Source organism: Canis lupus, chromosome 32 (genome assembly GCF_003254725.2).
Source record: "Canis lupus dingo isolate Sandy chromosome 32, ASM325472v2, whole genome shotgun sequence".
NCBI classification, from domain to species: Eukaryota; Metazoa; Chordata; class Mammalia; order Carnivora; family Canidae; genus Canis; species Canis lupus.
In genome coordinates, this window is record NC_064274.1 from 5,586,168 (window position 1) to 5,602,024 (window position 15,857).

The 15,857-nt window shown below is 41.2% G+C and overlaps 1 protein-coding gene across 11 annotated transcripts in view; it reads right to left on the reverse strand.

Moving 5' to 3' along the window:
* RASGEF1B (RasGEF domain family member 1B) overlaps positions 1–15,857 on the reverse strand; it is a 547,852-nt gene that overhangs the window by 22,649 nt on the left and 509,346 nt on the right. For all 11 annotated transcript variants that reach the window (XM_025426339.3, XM_025426340.3, XM_049104995.1 and 8 more), the window contains 2 exons: positions 2,231–2,413; positions 417–539 (listed from right to left, as the gene is read on the reverse strand). In XM_025426339.3, coding sequence (XP_025282124.1) covers positions 417–539; positions 2,231–2,413 — 306 coding nt within the window. The remainder of the gene's footprint in view (positions 1–416; positions 540–2,230; positions 2,414–15,857) is intronic.

Below are 15,857 nucleotides of genomic sequence, written 5' to 3' on the forward strand. Positions count from 1 at the left end.
CCACCGACTTAAAGCAGGACCTGGGGATCTTCCATGGCATTAAATCTATATTGTGTGAGTTTGTTTGTTTGGCATTAAGGGCATGACAGTTTATTTTAAAAAATCGTATCACACTGATCATAATGACCAGTAGTATCCACGTTATGATAGCTTTTCTCGAGTATTAACATTGCAGTATTTTAATCTACTGAAATGCTTTAATAGGACCAAGAACTAGAGAAATAAAGATCTTAGATGACAATGAACACTAATAATACTGGCATCCAACCCTATTTTGTGTTCTTTATACCATTTCCAATTCTCTTTGCATAGCCACGATGCCATTTTTGCCCTTCAGCCTGGGGATAAGGAACCAACTTCCCAAAATCTAAGTGAAAGTATAACAGAAAATTGTAAAGTTCAAAACACATCATTACCTTATCGCTATTAGGATCACTTAGCCTCTGGTGCTCAACACATAAGTGACAAACTTTGGCCATTAACTCATATGGATGCATAAATAACCGAGAACTCAGCAGGAAGGTAAATATGTATGTTCTCTGTAGCAGGAGAAAAAAAAATCATCATGGTTACATTCTCTCTGAGACTAATATCTTTCCTATAGATTATACATTGTATTTCATTAAGTTCTCTTGATCAAAGTTAATATGCTGCAGTTTCAAAAGTAATGCTTAGTAGTAAAACATTTTAAGATGGATTTTTCCTTTGCCTTCTGATATATCTTTTCCCTTAAATTGTACTAAAAATAAAAGAAGTACAAGATAAGTTTATCTAATGAAATTACTCAAAGCACACTTTCATGTCCACCCTCTGGGAGGCAGGACACCAGGACACATAACTCATTCTAGCAAAGAAGAATTAAATTCAGCTCAGGGAAATAGATTTAACATAAATATACCACCCATACAGAATCTTGTTCTGTGTCCAAATATTATGGTAACTCAATGGAAACCAAAAAAACACCCGATCTACATCAGCTCAAGAATTCTCCAGTGTGTCTACTGTGGCACACAGCGGTGTTTGTGTGCTTGTGCCAGAACATTCAAAGGCGGGTTTTCAAGTCATCTGTTTACTTGCTCAAAGGCTAAGCAATTCGATAAAGCACAGTATCAAACTATATACTTCTCTTTAACTACATCGTCTCCCAAGAAGCCAGAATGAAGTAGAGCTTATTTGTTAAAATAGTTTCAGACTCCCAGTGAAAAGAAAAATGCCAGGGCTTTTTTTTTTTTTTTTTTTACCCCTCCCCCCCTTATGCGCCTTTAATAGCTCATAAACACTTACAGGGCTGAACAAGGGATTCCTTTTACTTTTGAGTACAAGTTTTCCCTGTGTGACAACATATTTCAAAATGCTATGTAACAAATCACACAGAGAGATAACTCAGGAAGAAACACTATGGTGACTTACAGTGGCAAGCACAAACTATCCTTCGCACACCAAGGTCATTATTATATTTATAAAAACATATGAACCCGGTGTCTAGATATTTTCATGAAATCTATCAACAGCCAGCTGTTGTTGAATAACCGGGGCCTCTGTGGCACAATCAAAGGGGAAGGAAGATACCACTTGCCCAGAAACATAAAACCTAGGTCTGATTGCTGATCCTGGGGGTGAGACCATGTGTGGATTATTCAACATTCTGAATTTCAGTGTTCTCCTCTCTGGCCTCTTGCAATTGCCATAAAGACTGAAAAAATGTAAATGAACTCCCTAGATTAGAAAGTATTATCTATATAGATGATGGCTATCAAAGCAAAACATAAGCAATCTATAAAGAATTGCATCTTGAATATAACTGTTGTTCTCCTTTCTATAAAGTTTTCCTGTCCAGCTTCACTTTTCTCAACATAGTAGTGGTCTTGGAAACAAAAAAAGCATTAAGTATTCTAGGAGTATCCAATATCCTCCAGCATTTCTATGTAAAGACCAAGGTATAGACATGAATTAAATCTACGGATGCTTCCCTTACATGTTATCTGACTGTCTACAGTGTGGTACCAATCCTGAAAAGAAATGGATATGCAGAAAATAATCAAAATCTGAATCATACTCAGGCTGAATTTGACCTCAAAATGTTCCATAATCAATGTGCAATTTCTCATTCGAAAAATTCTTAGCAACCCAGATATAATTCAGTAGTATCTAGGGTTCCTGTTGTATTGTATTTTTGTATTTTTTATCGAAGAATACCAAGGACGTGTTTCAGAGGAACAGAGATACCTACATCCGGATAGTAATCCACGTTAGGTACTAAGTGCTGGATGAGTGCTTCTAGAGATCCAGAGAGGAGGTTGTTGTCATGGTAATACAATCCTCCACAGCTGTCATCTGCAGGCTGATAGAGGTTTCGGTTGTAACCACTGCTGTCAAACATGGCTGAAAAGGGAGGAGTCTGAGGCATGCTTTCCTAAAATGAATTGCAAAAGGAGAAAACATACAGTCAGTAATATGCAGTCCAGAAAAAAGGTAAGCATTAATAGAAATAGGTCATTTAAAGAATAGGATTAGGTTGTGATAAAATATCAGAACCCATCAAGAAAGCAAATTGCTCTTTGAGTAACACATGTATGCATACTTTTGAGTAGCAATCTAGTTCAGTCAAACACCATATAATGCTTAGATCAGAGGATCCAGTTTGGATTTGAATTCAAGTTTCCAGCTGCCATACTTAGATCTTACTCCTTCATATATGAGGAAGAGAATGAGTTTCCAACTGTTTTATCTCACTGAGTCAAACAATTATCCTAAGGGAGAAATGTGCAAGACTTCCAAGCTGGTTGGGAAGAATTACGTCACATATAATAAATACTGGACTGACACTGGGAATAGTAGAAGATAATCAAAATAGAAGTTGAAAAAATGAAATTGTAAGAGAGGCCTAGAATTAAAGTACATTGTGTGTGTGTGTGTGCGCGCGCACATGCATGTGGCTGCATGAGTGTTGACAGATGCACGTACAGCTGTACATATGTCAATCAAGAGATTTAATGCTGACCCTCCAGCTTCCATCCGGGATCTGATGCTGTTCATTTTCACTCCTTTGTGTCAAATTCTTTCAGAGCGGGGGCTCTGTAAAGCCTCAGTTCTCTGCAAACACATGGGCTGAGAGGCACCTGATTTGGGGAACAAGAAGTCCTGTGACGGCCCTCTCTATTTGTATGCCTTATAACTCACAAAGCCCTTGTTAGAGGGTGCTCAGGAAAGCCAGAGGCTATTAAATTATTACTTGGATTCCTAGGGACAGAGCTCTGGACCCTGAGAACAGACTCTTGGTTTCTGGCAGCATGTCTGGACAATGGAGGTATTCAGCAGCTGCCAGATTGAGAGTTCCAGAAGGCAAACAATGAAAGCCAACTCCAGGCTTTGGACTGGGACAGGGTGTGTGAAGGCTGCAGAAGGACATAACCTGGGCTAATCCTTCTTTTCGAGACGCCAATAGATATTTGCATCCGAATGGGGAAGGGGTGCGGCGCCCTGTCTGAGAAGGCACATCCTTCACTCCAAGCGCATCTGTTCAGCTCCAGCGAATGGGGACCACGGCATTGTAACATGTGCGTGTGCCTCAGCAGGGGTGGCCAGGGGTGGGGTGCTGGAAAAAAGAAATCTACTAATAAGACAACCTGATAGGTGAAAACAGCATTTAGGGAAGGAAACATCAAGAAAAAGAAACAGAAGACAAGCTTCAGCATTTTGTACTTTCTCCCATCCACAAACCAATGCCAAGGGGGAATGAAAAAGGAAAAACCAGCCACAAACAGGAAGAAACTTATTATTAAGAATCACTCTGGGCAATCTGCCACTACCTGCATCATCATTGCCATGCCTCTCACTGAGGCAGGACAGGGTCATAACAGCCAAAAGACTGGGGACTATGGGATGTAAGCATTAACACAATTGCTCCACACTTAGTTGAAATCAAATTGATAGTTTTCAATGAGTATGATTTATTTGCAATATAATCTTTGCAAATGAGTTGTTCTTCGTGGGAAGATAAAAAAAAAAAAAAGACCCCATCTACCCTTGCCCCAAGAAACTCAAAATGTCCTTAAACTGAAACTCTAGGACCTTGAGATGAGAAGTGCCTAAAAGTTTTGTCTGATAGCCTGGAAGGGACTGTCCATCTGAATCTGGTTACGTATTTCTGGCTTTAAAAAGCTTTATTTAGCTGGATAGGAGCACCTGGGTGGCTCAGTCTGTTAAGTGCCTGCCTTTGGCTTAGGTCATGACCTCAGATCATGGAATCCAGCCCCAAGCTGGGCTCCCCGCTCAGTGGGGGTTCTACTTGTCCCTTTCCTTCTGCCCCTCTCCCTGCCAGCTCTCACTCTCTCTCAAATACATAAAATCTTTGGGGGAAAAAAAAAGCTTTAGATGGTTAAAATCAAACAGTGTCCTTCCTGAACACGATCACAGGTGGACCTCTATCATGACCTTGGAGGTTTTTTGTTTTTTTGGTTTGTTTTGTTTTGTTTTGTTTTTGCTAAGAACCATGATTTTCTTCAATTTCTCCACTTATTCATCATTACTGAAAGCATCCAAATAAAGTGATTTGGGAATATAGTTGGCCAAAGACTTGGGAATTATTTCAGAAAACCAGAAAATGTTAAAACTTCAAAAGGAGGGGAAAAGGGGCAAGATGACGGAAGCGTAGGGTCCCCAAGTCACCTGTCCCCACCAAATTACCTAGATAACCTTCAAATCATCCTGAAAATCGACGAATTCAGCCTGAGATTTAAAGAGAGACCAGCTGGAATGCTACAGTGAGAAGAGTTCGCGCTTCTATCCAGGTAGGAAGACGGGGAAAAAGACATAAAGACATAAAAGGCCTCCAAGGGGGAGGGGCCCCGCGAGGAGCCGGGCTGAGGCCGGGGCGAGTGTCCCCAGGACAGGAGAGCCCCGTCCCGGAGGAGCAGGAGCTGCACCGACCTTCCCGGGGGAAAGGGGCTCGCAGGGAGGTGGAGCAGGACCCAGGAGGGCGGGGATGCCCTCGGGCTCCCGGGGACACTAACAGACACCTGCGCCCCGGGAGAGTGCGCCGAGCTCCCTAAGGGCTGCAGCGTGCACGGCGGGACCCGGAGCAGCTCGGGGGGCTCGGGGGCGGCTCCGCGGAGGGGGCTGCGGGGGGGAGCAGCTCGGAGGGGCTCGGGGGCGGCTCCGCGGAGGGGGCTGCGGGGCGGGAGCGCGAATCCACCAGCGCAGGCCTCGGAGCACAGGGCGCCGGGACACAGCCCAGGATCCGGCCTCCCCCGGGACAGGCAGAGGCCGGGAGGGCCCAGGACAGCGAGGACGCTCCTGCCCCAGCTGAGCAGATCAGCGGCCCCGCCCGGAGCCTCCAGGCCCTGCAGACGGAGAGCTCTGGAGCTACTGCAGGAGCTGACTCCAGGGCTGCAGAGCTGGCCCCGCCACTGCGGTTAATCCTCCTGGGGCCTCACGGGGTAAACAACCCCCACTGAGCCCTGCACCAGGCAGGGGGCAGAGCAGCTCCCCCAAGTGCTAACACCTGAAAATCAGCACAACAGGCCCCTCCCCCAGAAGACCAGCTAGACGGACCAGTTCCAGGGGAAGTCAAGGGACTTAAAGTACACAGAATCAGAAGATACTCCCCGTGGCTTTTTTTTTTTTTTTTTCTGTTTGCTTCCCCCACCCTTTTTTTCCCCTTTCTTTATTTTTCTTTCTCTTTTCTTTTTTTTTCTTTTTTCTTCCTTTTTTCTTTTTTTCTTTTCTCTTTTCTTTCCTTCTTTCTCTCCTCTCTTTTTCTCCTTTTCCCAATACAACTTGTTCTTGGCCACTCTGCACTGAGCAAAATGACTACAAGGAAAACCTCACCTCAAAAGAAAGAATCAGAAACAGTCCTCTCTCCCACAGAGTTACAAAATGTGGATTACAATTCAATGTCAGAAAGCCATTTCAGAAGCACTATTATACAGCTACTGGTGGCTCTAGAAAAAAGCATAAAGGACTCAAGAGACTTCATGACTGCAGAATTTAGATCCAATCAGGCAGAAATTAAAAATCAACTGAATGAGATGCAATCCAAACTAGAAGTCCTAACAACGAGGGTTAACGAGGTGGAAGAACGAGTGAGTGACATAGAAGACAAGTTGATGGCATGGAGGGAAACTGAGGAAAAGAGACAATTAAAAGACCATGAAGATAGATTAAGGGAAATAAACGTCAGCCTAAAGAAGAAAAACCTACGTTTAATTGGGGTTCCCGAGGGCGCCGAAAGGGCCAGAGGGCCAGAATATGTATTTGAACAAATCATAGCTGAAAACTTTCCTAATCTGGGAAGGGAAACAGGCATTCAGATCCAGGAAATAGAGAGATCCCCCCTAAAATCAATAAAAACCATTCAACACCTCGACATTTAATAGTTAAGCTTGCAAATTCCAAAGATAAAGAGAAGATCCTTAAAGCAGCAAGAGACAAGAAATCCCTGACTTTTACGGGGAGGAGTATTAGGGTAACGGCAGACCTCTCCACAGAGACCTGGCAGGCCAGAAAGGGCTGGCAGGATATATTCAGGGTCCTAAATGAGAAGAACATGCAACCAAGAATACTTTATCCAGCAAGGCTCTCATTCAGAATGGAAGGAGAGATAAAGAGCTTCCAAGACAGGCAGGAACTGAAAGAATATGTGACCTCCAAACCAGCTCTGCAAGAAATTTTAAGGGGGACTCTTATAATTCCCCTTTAAGAAGTTAAATGGAACAATCCACAAAAACAAGGACGGAATAGATATCATGATGACACTAAACTCCTATCTTTCAGTAGTAACTCTGAACGTGAACGGGCTTAATGACCCCATCAAAGGCGCAGGGTTTCAGACTGGATAAAAAAGCAGGACCCATCTATTTGCTGTCTACAAGAGACTCATTTTAGACAGAAGGACACCTACAGCCTTAAAATAAAAGGTTGGAGAGGGATCCCTGGGTGGCGCAGCGGTTTGGCGCCTGCCTTTGGCCCAGGGCGCGATCCTGGAGACCCGGGATCGAATCCCACGTCGGGCTCCCGGTGCATGGAGCCTGCTTCTCCCTCTGCCTGTGTCTCTGCCTCTCTCTCTCTCTCTCTCTCTCTCTGTGACTATCATAAATAAATAAAAAATTAAAAAAAAAAAAAACAAAACAAAACAAAAAAAAGGTTGGAGAACCATTTACCATTCAAATGGTCCTCAAAAGAAAGCAGGGGTAGCCATCCTTATATCAGATAAACTAAAATTTACCCCGAAGACTATAGTGAGAGATGAAGAGGGACACTATCTCATACTTAAAGGATCTATCCAACAAGAGGACTTAACAATCCTCAATATATATGCCCCGAATGTGGGAGCTGCCAAATATATCAATCAATTAATAACCAAAGTTAAGACCTACTTAGATAATAATACACTTATACTTGGTGACTTCAATCTAGCTCTTTCTATACTCGATAGGTCTTCTAAGCACAACATCTCCAAAGAAACAAGAGCTTTAAATGATACACTGGACCAGATGAATTTCACAGATCTCTACAGAACTTTACATCCAAACTCAACTGAATACACATTCTTCTCAAGTGCACATGGAACTTTCTCCAGAATAGACCACATACTGGGTCACAAATCGGGTCTGAACTGATACCAAAAGATTAGGATTGTCCCCTGCATATTCTCAGACCATAATGCCTTGAAATTAGAACTAAATCACAACAAGAAGTTTGGAAGGACCTCAAACACGTGGAGGTTAAGGACCATCCTGCTAAAAGATGAAAGGGTCAACCAGGAAATTAAGGAAGAATTAAAAAGATTCATGGAAACTAATGAAGATACAACTGTTCAAAATCTTTGGGATGCAGCAAAAGCAGTCCCAAGGGGGAAATACATTGCAATACAAGCATCCATTCAAAAACTGGAAAGAACTCAAATACAAAAGCTAACCTTACACCTACAGGAGCTAGAGAAAAAACAGCAAATAGATCCTACACCCAGCAGAAGAAGAGAGTTAATAAAGATTCGAGCAGAACTTAACGAAATCGAGACCAGAAGAACTGTGGAACAGATCAATAGAACCAGGAGTTGGTTCTTTGAAAGAATTAATAAGATAGATAAACCATTAGCCAGCCTTATTAAAAAGAAGAGAGAGAAGACTCAAATTAATAAAATCATGAGTGAGAAAGGAGAGATCACTACCAACACCAAGGAAATACAAACGATTTTAAAAACATATTATGAACAGCTATACGCCAGTAAATTAGGCAATCTAGAAGAAATGGATGCATTCCTGGAAAGCCACAAACTACCAAAACTGGAACAGGAAGAAACAGAAAACCTGAACAGGCCAATAACCAGGGAGGAAATTGAAGCAGTCATCAAAAACCTCCCAAGACACAAAAGTCCAGGACCAGATGGCTTCCAGGGGAATTTTATCAAACGTTTAAAGAAGAAACCATACCTATTCTCCTAAAGCTGTTTGGAAAGATAGAAAGAGATGGAGTATTTCCAAATTCGTTCTATGAGGCCAGCATCACCTTAATTCCAAAACCAGACAAAGACCCCACCAAAAAGGAGAATTATAGACCTATATCCCTGATGTACATGGATGCAAAAATTCTCAACAAGATACTAGCCAATAGGATCCAACAGTACATTAAGAAGATTATTCACCATGACCAAGTAGGATTTATTCCCGGGACACAAGGCTGGTTCAACACTCGTAAAATAATCAATGTGATTCATCATATCAGCAAGAGAAAAACCAAGAACCATATGATCCTCTCATTAGATGCAGAGAAAGCAGTTGACAAAATACAGCATCCATTCCTGATCAAAACTCTTCAGAGTGTAGGGATAGAGGGAACATTCCCCAACATCTTAAAAGCCATCTATGAAAAGCCCACAGCAAATATCATTCTCAATGGGGAAGCACTGGGAGCCTTTCCTCTAAGATCAGGAACACGACAGGGATGTCCACTCTCACCACTGCCATTCAACATAGTACTGGAAGTCCTAGCCTCAGCAATCAGACAACAAAAAGACATTAAAGGCATTCAAATTGGCAAAGAAGAAGTCAAACTCTCCCTCTTCGCCGATGACATGATACTCTACATAGAAAACCCAAAAGCCTCCACCCCAAGATTGCTAGAACTCATACAGCAATTTGGTAGCATGGCAGGATACAAAATCAATGCCCAGAAATCAGTGACATTTCTATACACTAAGAATGAGACTGAACAAAGAGAAATTAAGGAGTCAATCCCATTGACAATTGCACCCAAAAGCACAAGATACTTAGGAATAAACCTAACCAAAGAGGTGAAGGATCTATACACTAAAAACTATAGAACACTTCTGAAAGAAATTGAGGAAGACACAGAGAGATGGAAAAATATTCCATGCTCATGGATTGGCAGAATTAATATTGTGAAAATGACAATGTTACCCAGGGCAATTTACACGTTTAATGCAATCCCTATAAAATACCATGGACTTTCTTCAGAGAGTTAGAACAAATTATTTTAAGATTTGTGTGGAATCAGAAAAGACCCCGAATAGCCAGGGGCATTTTAAAAAAGAAAACCATATCTGGGGGCATCACAATGCCAGATTTCAGGTTGGACTACAAAGCTGTGGTCATCAAGACAGTGTGGGACTGGCACAAAAACAGACACATAGATCAATGGAACAGAATAGAGAACCCAGAAGCGGACCCTCAACTTTATGGTCAACTAATATTCGACAAACCAGGAAAGACTATCCATTGGAAGAAAGACAGTCTCTTCAATAAATGGTGCTGGGAAAATTGGACATCCACATGCAGAAGAATGAAACTAGACCACTCTCTTTCACCAGACACAAAGATAAACTCAAAATGGATGAAAGATCTAAATTTGAGACAAGATTCCATCAAAATCCTAGAGGAGAACACAGGCAACACCCTTTTTGAACTCGGCCACAGTAACTTCTTGCAAGATACATCCACGAAGGCAAAAGAAACAAAAGCAAAAATGAACTATTGGGACTTCATCAAGATAAGAAGCTTTTGCACAGCAAAGGATACAGTCAACAAAACTCAAAGACAACCTACAGAATGGGAGAAGATATTTGCAAATGACCTATCAGATAAAGGGCTAGTTTCCAAGATTTGTGAAGAACTTATTAAACTCAACACCAAAGAAATAAACAATCCAGTCATGAAATGGGCAAAAGACATGAAGAGAAATCTCACAGAGGAAGACATAGACATGGCCAACACGCACATGAGAAAATGCTCCGCATCACTTGCCATCAGGGAAATACAAATCCAAACCACAATGAGATACCACCTCACACCAGTGAGAATGGGGACAATTAACAAGGCAGGAAACCACAAATGTTGGAGAGGATGCGGAGAAAAGGGAACCCTCTTGCACTGTTGGTGGGAATGTGAACTGGTGCAGCCACTCTGGGGAACTGTGTGGAGGTTCCTCAAAGAGTTAAAAATAGACCTGCCCTACGACCCAGCAATTGCACTGTTGGGGATTTACCCCAAAGATTCAGATGCAATGAAATGCCAGGACACCTGCACCCCGATGTTTCTAGCAGCAATGTCCACAATAGCCAAACTGTGGAAGGAGCCTCGGTGTCCATCGAAAGATGAATGGATAAAGAAGATGTGGTCTATGTATACAATGGAATATTCCTCAGCCATTAGAAACGACAAATACCCACCATTTGCTTCAACGTGGATGGAACTGGAGGGTATTATGCTGAGTGAAGTAAGTCAGTCGGAGAAGGACAAACAGTGTATGTTCTCATTCATTTGGGGAATATAAATAATAGTGAAAGGGAATATAAGGGAAGGGAGAAGAAATGTGTGGGAAATATCAGAAAGAGAGACAGAACATAAAGACTCCTGACTCTGGGAAACAAACTAGGGGTGGTGGAAGGGGAGGAGGGTGGGGGGTGGGGGTGAATGGGTGACAGGCACTGAGGGGGGCACTTGACGGGATGAGCACTGGGTGTTATTCTGTATGTTGGTAAATTGAACACCAATAAAAAATAAATTTATTTAAAAAAAAAGAAAAAAAGTTCAAAAGGATCATAGAAATTATCTGGTCCAGGATGAAAAACAGATTTTATTTCACTTTCCACTGCAATCAAATTACAAGTGGGTACCTCACGTCCTGAAGATGAGGGAGAAAAATTCCAAGGCTCTAACTAGGTAGGAGAATGTGCGTCCTAAATGATTAGCAACAACTGCAAAAACAAGTCATGGAAGAAGCCAAAGCCCACGTGCCATCACACTCTGCTCCAATCTCCTATTTTTGTAAGTGTACAAACCCTAGAAGGTGAGATGAAGTGACCAGGCTAAGATCTCACAGTGATGTGCCTAAAGTACCAAGTGAACCCAATCGTACCCCTCTGAGTCCTGCACCCCTGCTGCCTACTGTTCACTGACAATAAGCATTAGCCTATGATAGTCAAGTGTCACCCAGTTCCCTTTCAAGGAATCAGCACCACAAATATTTGTACTTCTCGATTATTTACTTCCACAAAACAGACAAGGATTCAGATCTGACCAAGGACTCAGATTTAATGAAGATTAAATGAAGATTTAATGAAGATTTAATGAAGCCCTAATCTGGTGCTTAACAGTTCTGATAAGAACTTCAGAAGGTAATATACCACCACCAACACATGTTTTTTATTTAGAAAATTATTCTCAATTTTATTCACTCCTCCCAAAATCCTAAATTATAACAAAACCATTAAATTCTTTTATGGCAAAGTTCTTCTTAGAGCATCATTAGAGCGATGGCAAAAGGCTTCTGTATTATTCCTTGGAAATGTGTCACTCATGAGATTTCTTTGACAAGATACAAAACAGCAACCCTCAGACAATCCCCTCCAACCAAGCACGGAAGAAAATATTGCAAATAGCAATGGAAACCAAACTGAGGTAAATAAATTGGGGTTATAGCTTATTACCCCTACAAATCAATTTTAAGAAGAGGGTATGTCACAGGTCATTTTCTGCCTCCTAATCAGCCCTATGTTCTACCGCTAATCAGCTGATTTCATTCTCCCATGAACCATCTTGGTTGTTGAACTTGCACACAGCAACAATCAACTGCTGAGATTTGAAATCACTCCAAGAGACTCCAACCCCTTATTCACATACAGTGGTCATATTTTTCTATGTTGCCTTATACTTGCCTTATACGCAAGATGGCATCTTTGAATTCCTTAGGCCCTCTCCCTCCCTTCTCATTCTGTTGCTTTTGGATCTTTTGTGCTGGGAAGGTCTCCACATTCCACCTTCCTTTACTTCTCTGATTCCCCTTCAAGGCTGCTCATCAGAGACATGCCTAGATGCATAGCACAGGAGGCTGAGAAGATCAGCAGCTGCCATTTGTGTAAAGTTTACTGCCTGTAAATGCCTTTTGGGATTCTTAGAGCTACTCTGTTTGGCAGACATCTTCTCACTGTTTTGACTGTATAAGCAGCTGAGGTTCAGAAAAACTGTCATAACTGACAGGGGTTACACAGCAGATCAGGGACAGATAGGACAGTGTTTCAAACCTAGATCCTCAGGTTCCGGGTTCAAAATTTAGTATACTACATCATGTTGAACTACAAATGGACTTCCTTGAACTTGTAATATTTAACCATTAAATAAAAAATCCGTCCCTCCCAAATTGTAGGCTATCAGAATAATTTATATGCTTTACATGTTCTGTCATTGCTCCAAAGATGTATTAATGCCACGAATTACTCTTACTAATAAGCAATAATATCATGGTAACAGAAGTAGTATGCTACTGACCTTTGCAATCAAAGCACAGTCCCATCGAGTTAGAGCTCAGATTTTAACACACTTCTTTATATTTTAGTATCTTTTTAATTGGAATGCACATACTGATAAAGGCATGTGTGACAGTCTTTTTTTTTTTTTTAAGCAATATGAAATAAAAGAGCATCTTACAATGGATGGAATCTTAGAATTCAATTAAATACAGTAATATTTGCTTGTGTTTAAAATCTTAACTGAGTAAAAAATCCAGTAAAACATCTTAGTGAGACAAATGACCAAAATAAAGATCATGGATCACAGGATTCATTACAACCATTTCTGGACAATCTCTAACAAGTGGCCAATCTAGCAATTTTCTGAAAAGGCCAACTGCCTTGTGTAATAAACGCATTTGACAAATAAGGGGAGGTCAGCAGCATGGTACAGAAAGTACTGTTCGTGGAGTAGACCTTAAATACCTAAGAAGATAAACATAGTGAGTCTTTTCTTTCAAGTATCTTCCCTGTTATCAGCACATCAAGAGCTACTGTTTGTTCATATTACTCAGATTTGTCATCTATGCCTCATTTTTCAACTCAAAACATTAATATTAGCTTGGTTTTATTTAAAAAACCAAAATATCCAAGCACTGGACATAAGAATCCAGAAAAGCATTATATCTCCAGGCATAATTAATGCCAGGAATCATTTGCTAATGATTTCTGTAGTGGAAGAAAGGCAACGGGTGAGGCTGCTCTTAGCCCAGGGATTCCATTTATTTATTTGTTTTCATCTCTGTGTAGTTCTGATTTCTTCTCTTTCTCTTTATAGCTCTCACAATTAATATTTTCTATCTCTAGAGTCCTTTAAACTCTCAATTTACTCCCCTCTACCCTTTCCAATATAACCTCAAAACCAACTTCTCCACTGTCTACCACCCTTCCTTAGCACAAATTTTGCACAATCCAATATACCTATCTGCTAACCAAAATCTTGCCCGGAGAAAAATTGACTTTTCCAAAATTAGAATGTGTGACAGCATTAAGTAAATGCTGGCAAACTTCAAGGGGCACCTGGGTGGCTCACATGGTTAAGGTCTGCCTTCAGCTCAGGTCATGATCCCGGAGTCCTGGGATAGAGCCCCATGTTGTGTCATGTTGTATAGGGCCCCTTGCTCAGCAGGGAGTCTGCTTCTCCCTCTCCCTCTGCCTCTCCCCCACGGTTCATGCTCTCTCTTGCCCTTAAATGAATAAATAAAATCTTTCTTTTAAGTCAAACTTCAAAGTAGTTAATTCCTTTGAAAAAAGATATTTATATGAGACACTTGAAAAAAGCTGCTGACTTTATTCTAATAACTACTAATAATATAAGGCAGAGAACAGGTTAATCTCACAAGCAATTCTCACCTTACAAAGTTTCATTTGTAAATCATTTCCTGGGAAACTCAGAATGTATTCAATGTGACCAGTGGCTCTTAACTTTCTAGGGAGATCACAAACCTCTCCCCACACTGTCCTGGGAGAAATACACCAACAGGTTTGCATACACCTTCAGGGAGATCAGACCCCAGTTTAGGAAGCACATGTGCAGGCCTGTGCAGAGCCTAGATACAATTTATCTAGTCATCTTCAAAGAAGAAGAACCTGGTGGTTTGGAAGGGAAGCTTGGTCTGCCACATTCAAGCCTGGCTCCTTAGAAATCAAGGCATACTTGTGTTTTCAGGTAGTACCAATCAAATGGAGTTTATGAGAATTTTAAAATGATTCTTCTTTGGTTTGGGTAGAGATATTTAAACAGGCATTTTGTTCCCCTACAGTTAAGATGGCACTTTGGGGTGGGGAAAAATGCCATGAGACAACAGGAAACAGATACTGGTTTTTAAAACAATGAACCAGGCTAAAAGAAAGCTTAGAACCATGAAATTAGCATACAGATTACAGGTTCTGTTGGAAAACTTCCCAAAGGGAAGTAAAAGATATATCTAACTCAGGTATACAAGATGAATGCTCTTTTCTAAAATTAACTTGGTAAGCTGAAAAGTTGGTTGACAGACAAGATATGTTACAGGGGCAGCTAATTCAGTCACCAAGATATATCATGTTCTTCCAAGGACTCTGAAAAAGTTCAGCCTGACATTGATCCAGAAGCAAGGAAGCAAGCTCTGGGTGATTTAAGGGATGAATGGATTTGAAAGGCATGCCTAATGGTTTCAAACCAAGGAAAGCACCAGATGAAAAGCTGCCTTTTTCTAAACAGCAGACTGTGTTTGAATTAGTGACTGCTTTTGCACAATGTTATTTATGATGAGGCAGGTGCACCAGGATAAGGTGGTTTCAGGTGACAATTCAAATTGGAAAAGAGGTTGAGGAAAAGATGGGTATGGGAACGAAATCAAAAGCTATCCTTCAACATCTGCTGCAGGTGCTTTGTAATTCTCTACCAGAATGTCAAGTCAGCATTTCCTTTACACTTAAGAGAATAAGCTAGAAAAGGTAGGACTCAAAACAACAACAAAAAAGGTCTGGAGGGCTTTCGCTCCATATTTCATCAGAGTACTCTGGTGAAATACTTAACAAACCCAATACCTTTATATTGATCACTATCTTTTTGTTTCCCTTCAAATGCTGGGCATGTGCCCCAATTTAAAAAAAAACCCACTGAAGTAGAGGAAGGCCTCCCTATCACAGCTGAACTTTGAAAGTATATTTGTTTAGTGAGGAGAGGCTTAATTTAATATCCTGGAATTACAGGTTTCCCAATTCCCATCTAGATTCCAAAGGAACTTTGCACTTTGGTGAGAGGCACCTTCTTCCTTTTCTCATTTGAGGTTCCTGAAAGCTGAATGAGAAAGAGTTCACGTATTTCAGCTTTACTCTAGCTGATTTTCTCAAGCATAGCTAGCCTCCTTTTGGCACCACTGGATCCTAGAATACAAGGATGGACTGCATGTTCCTAGAGTGTAGCTAACTATGGATTTGGTTCAGGGTGAAAGGAAAAGTCATGTTCCTGACACTATCTAAATAAAACATGGCTTCTTCTGAGCTTGAAAATGCCTAGAAGATTATCTTCTCACATCTTTCCTGAGCCAGGGGAAATCCTAAAGGC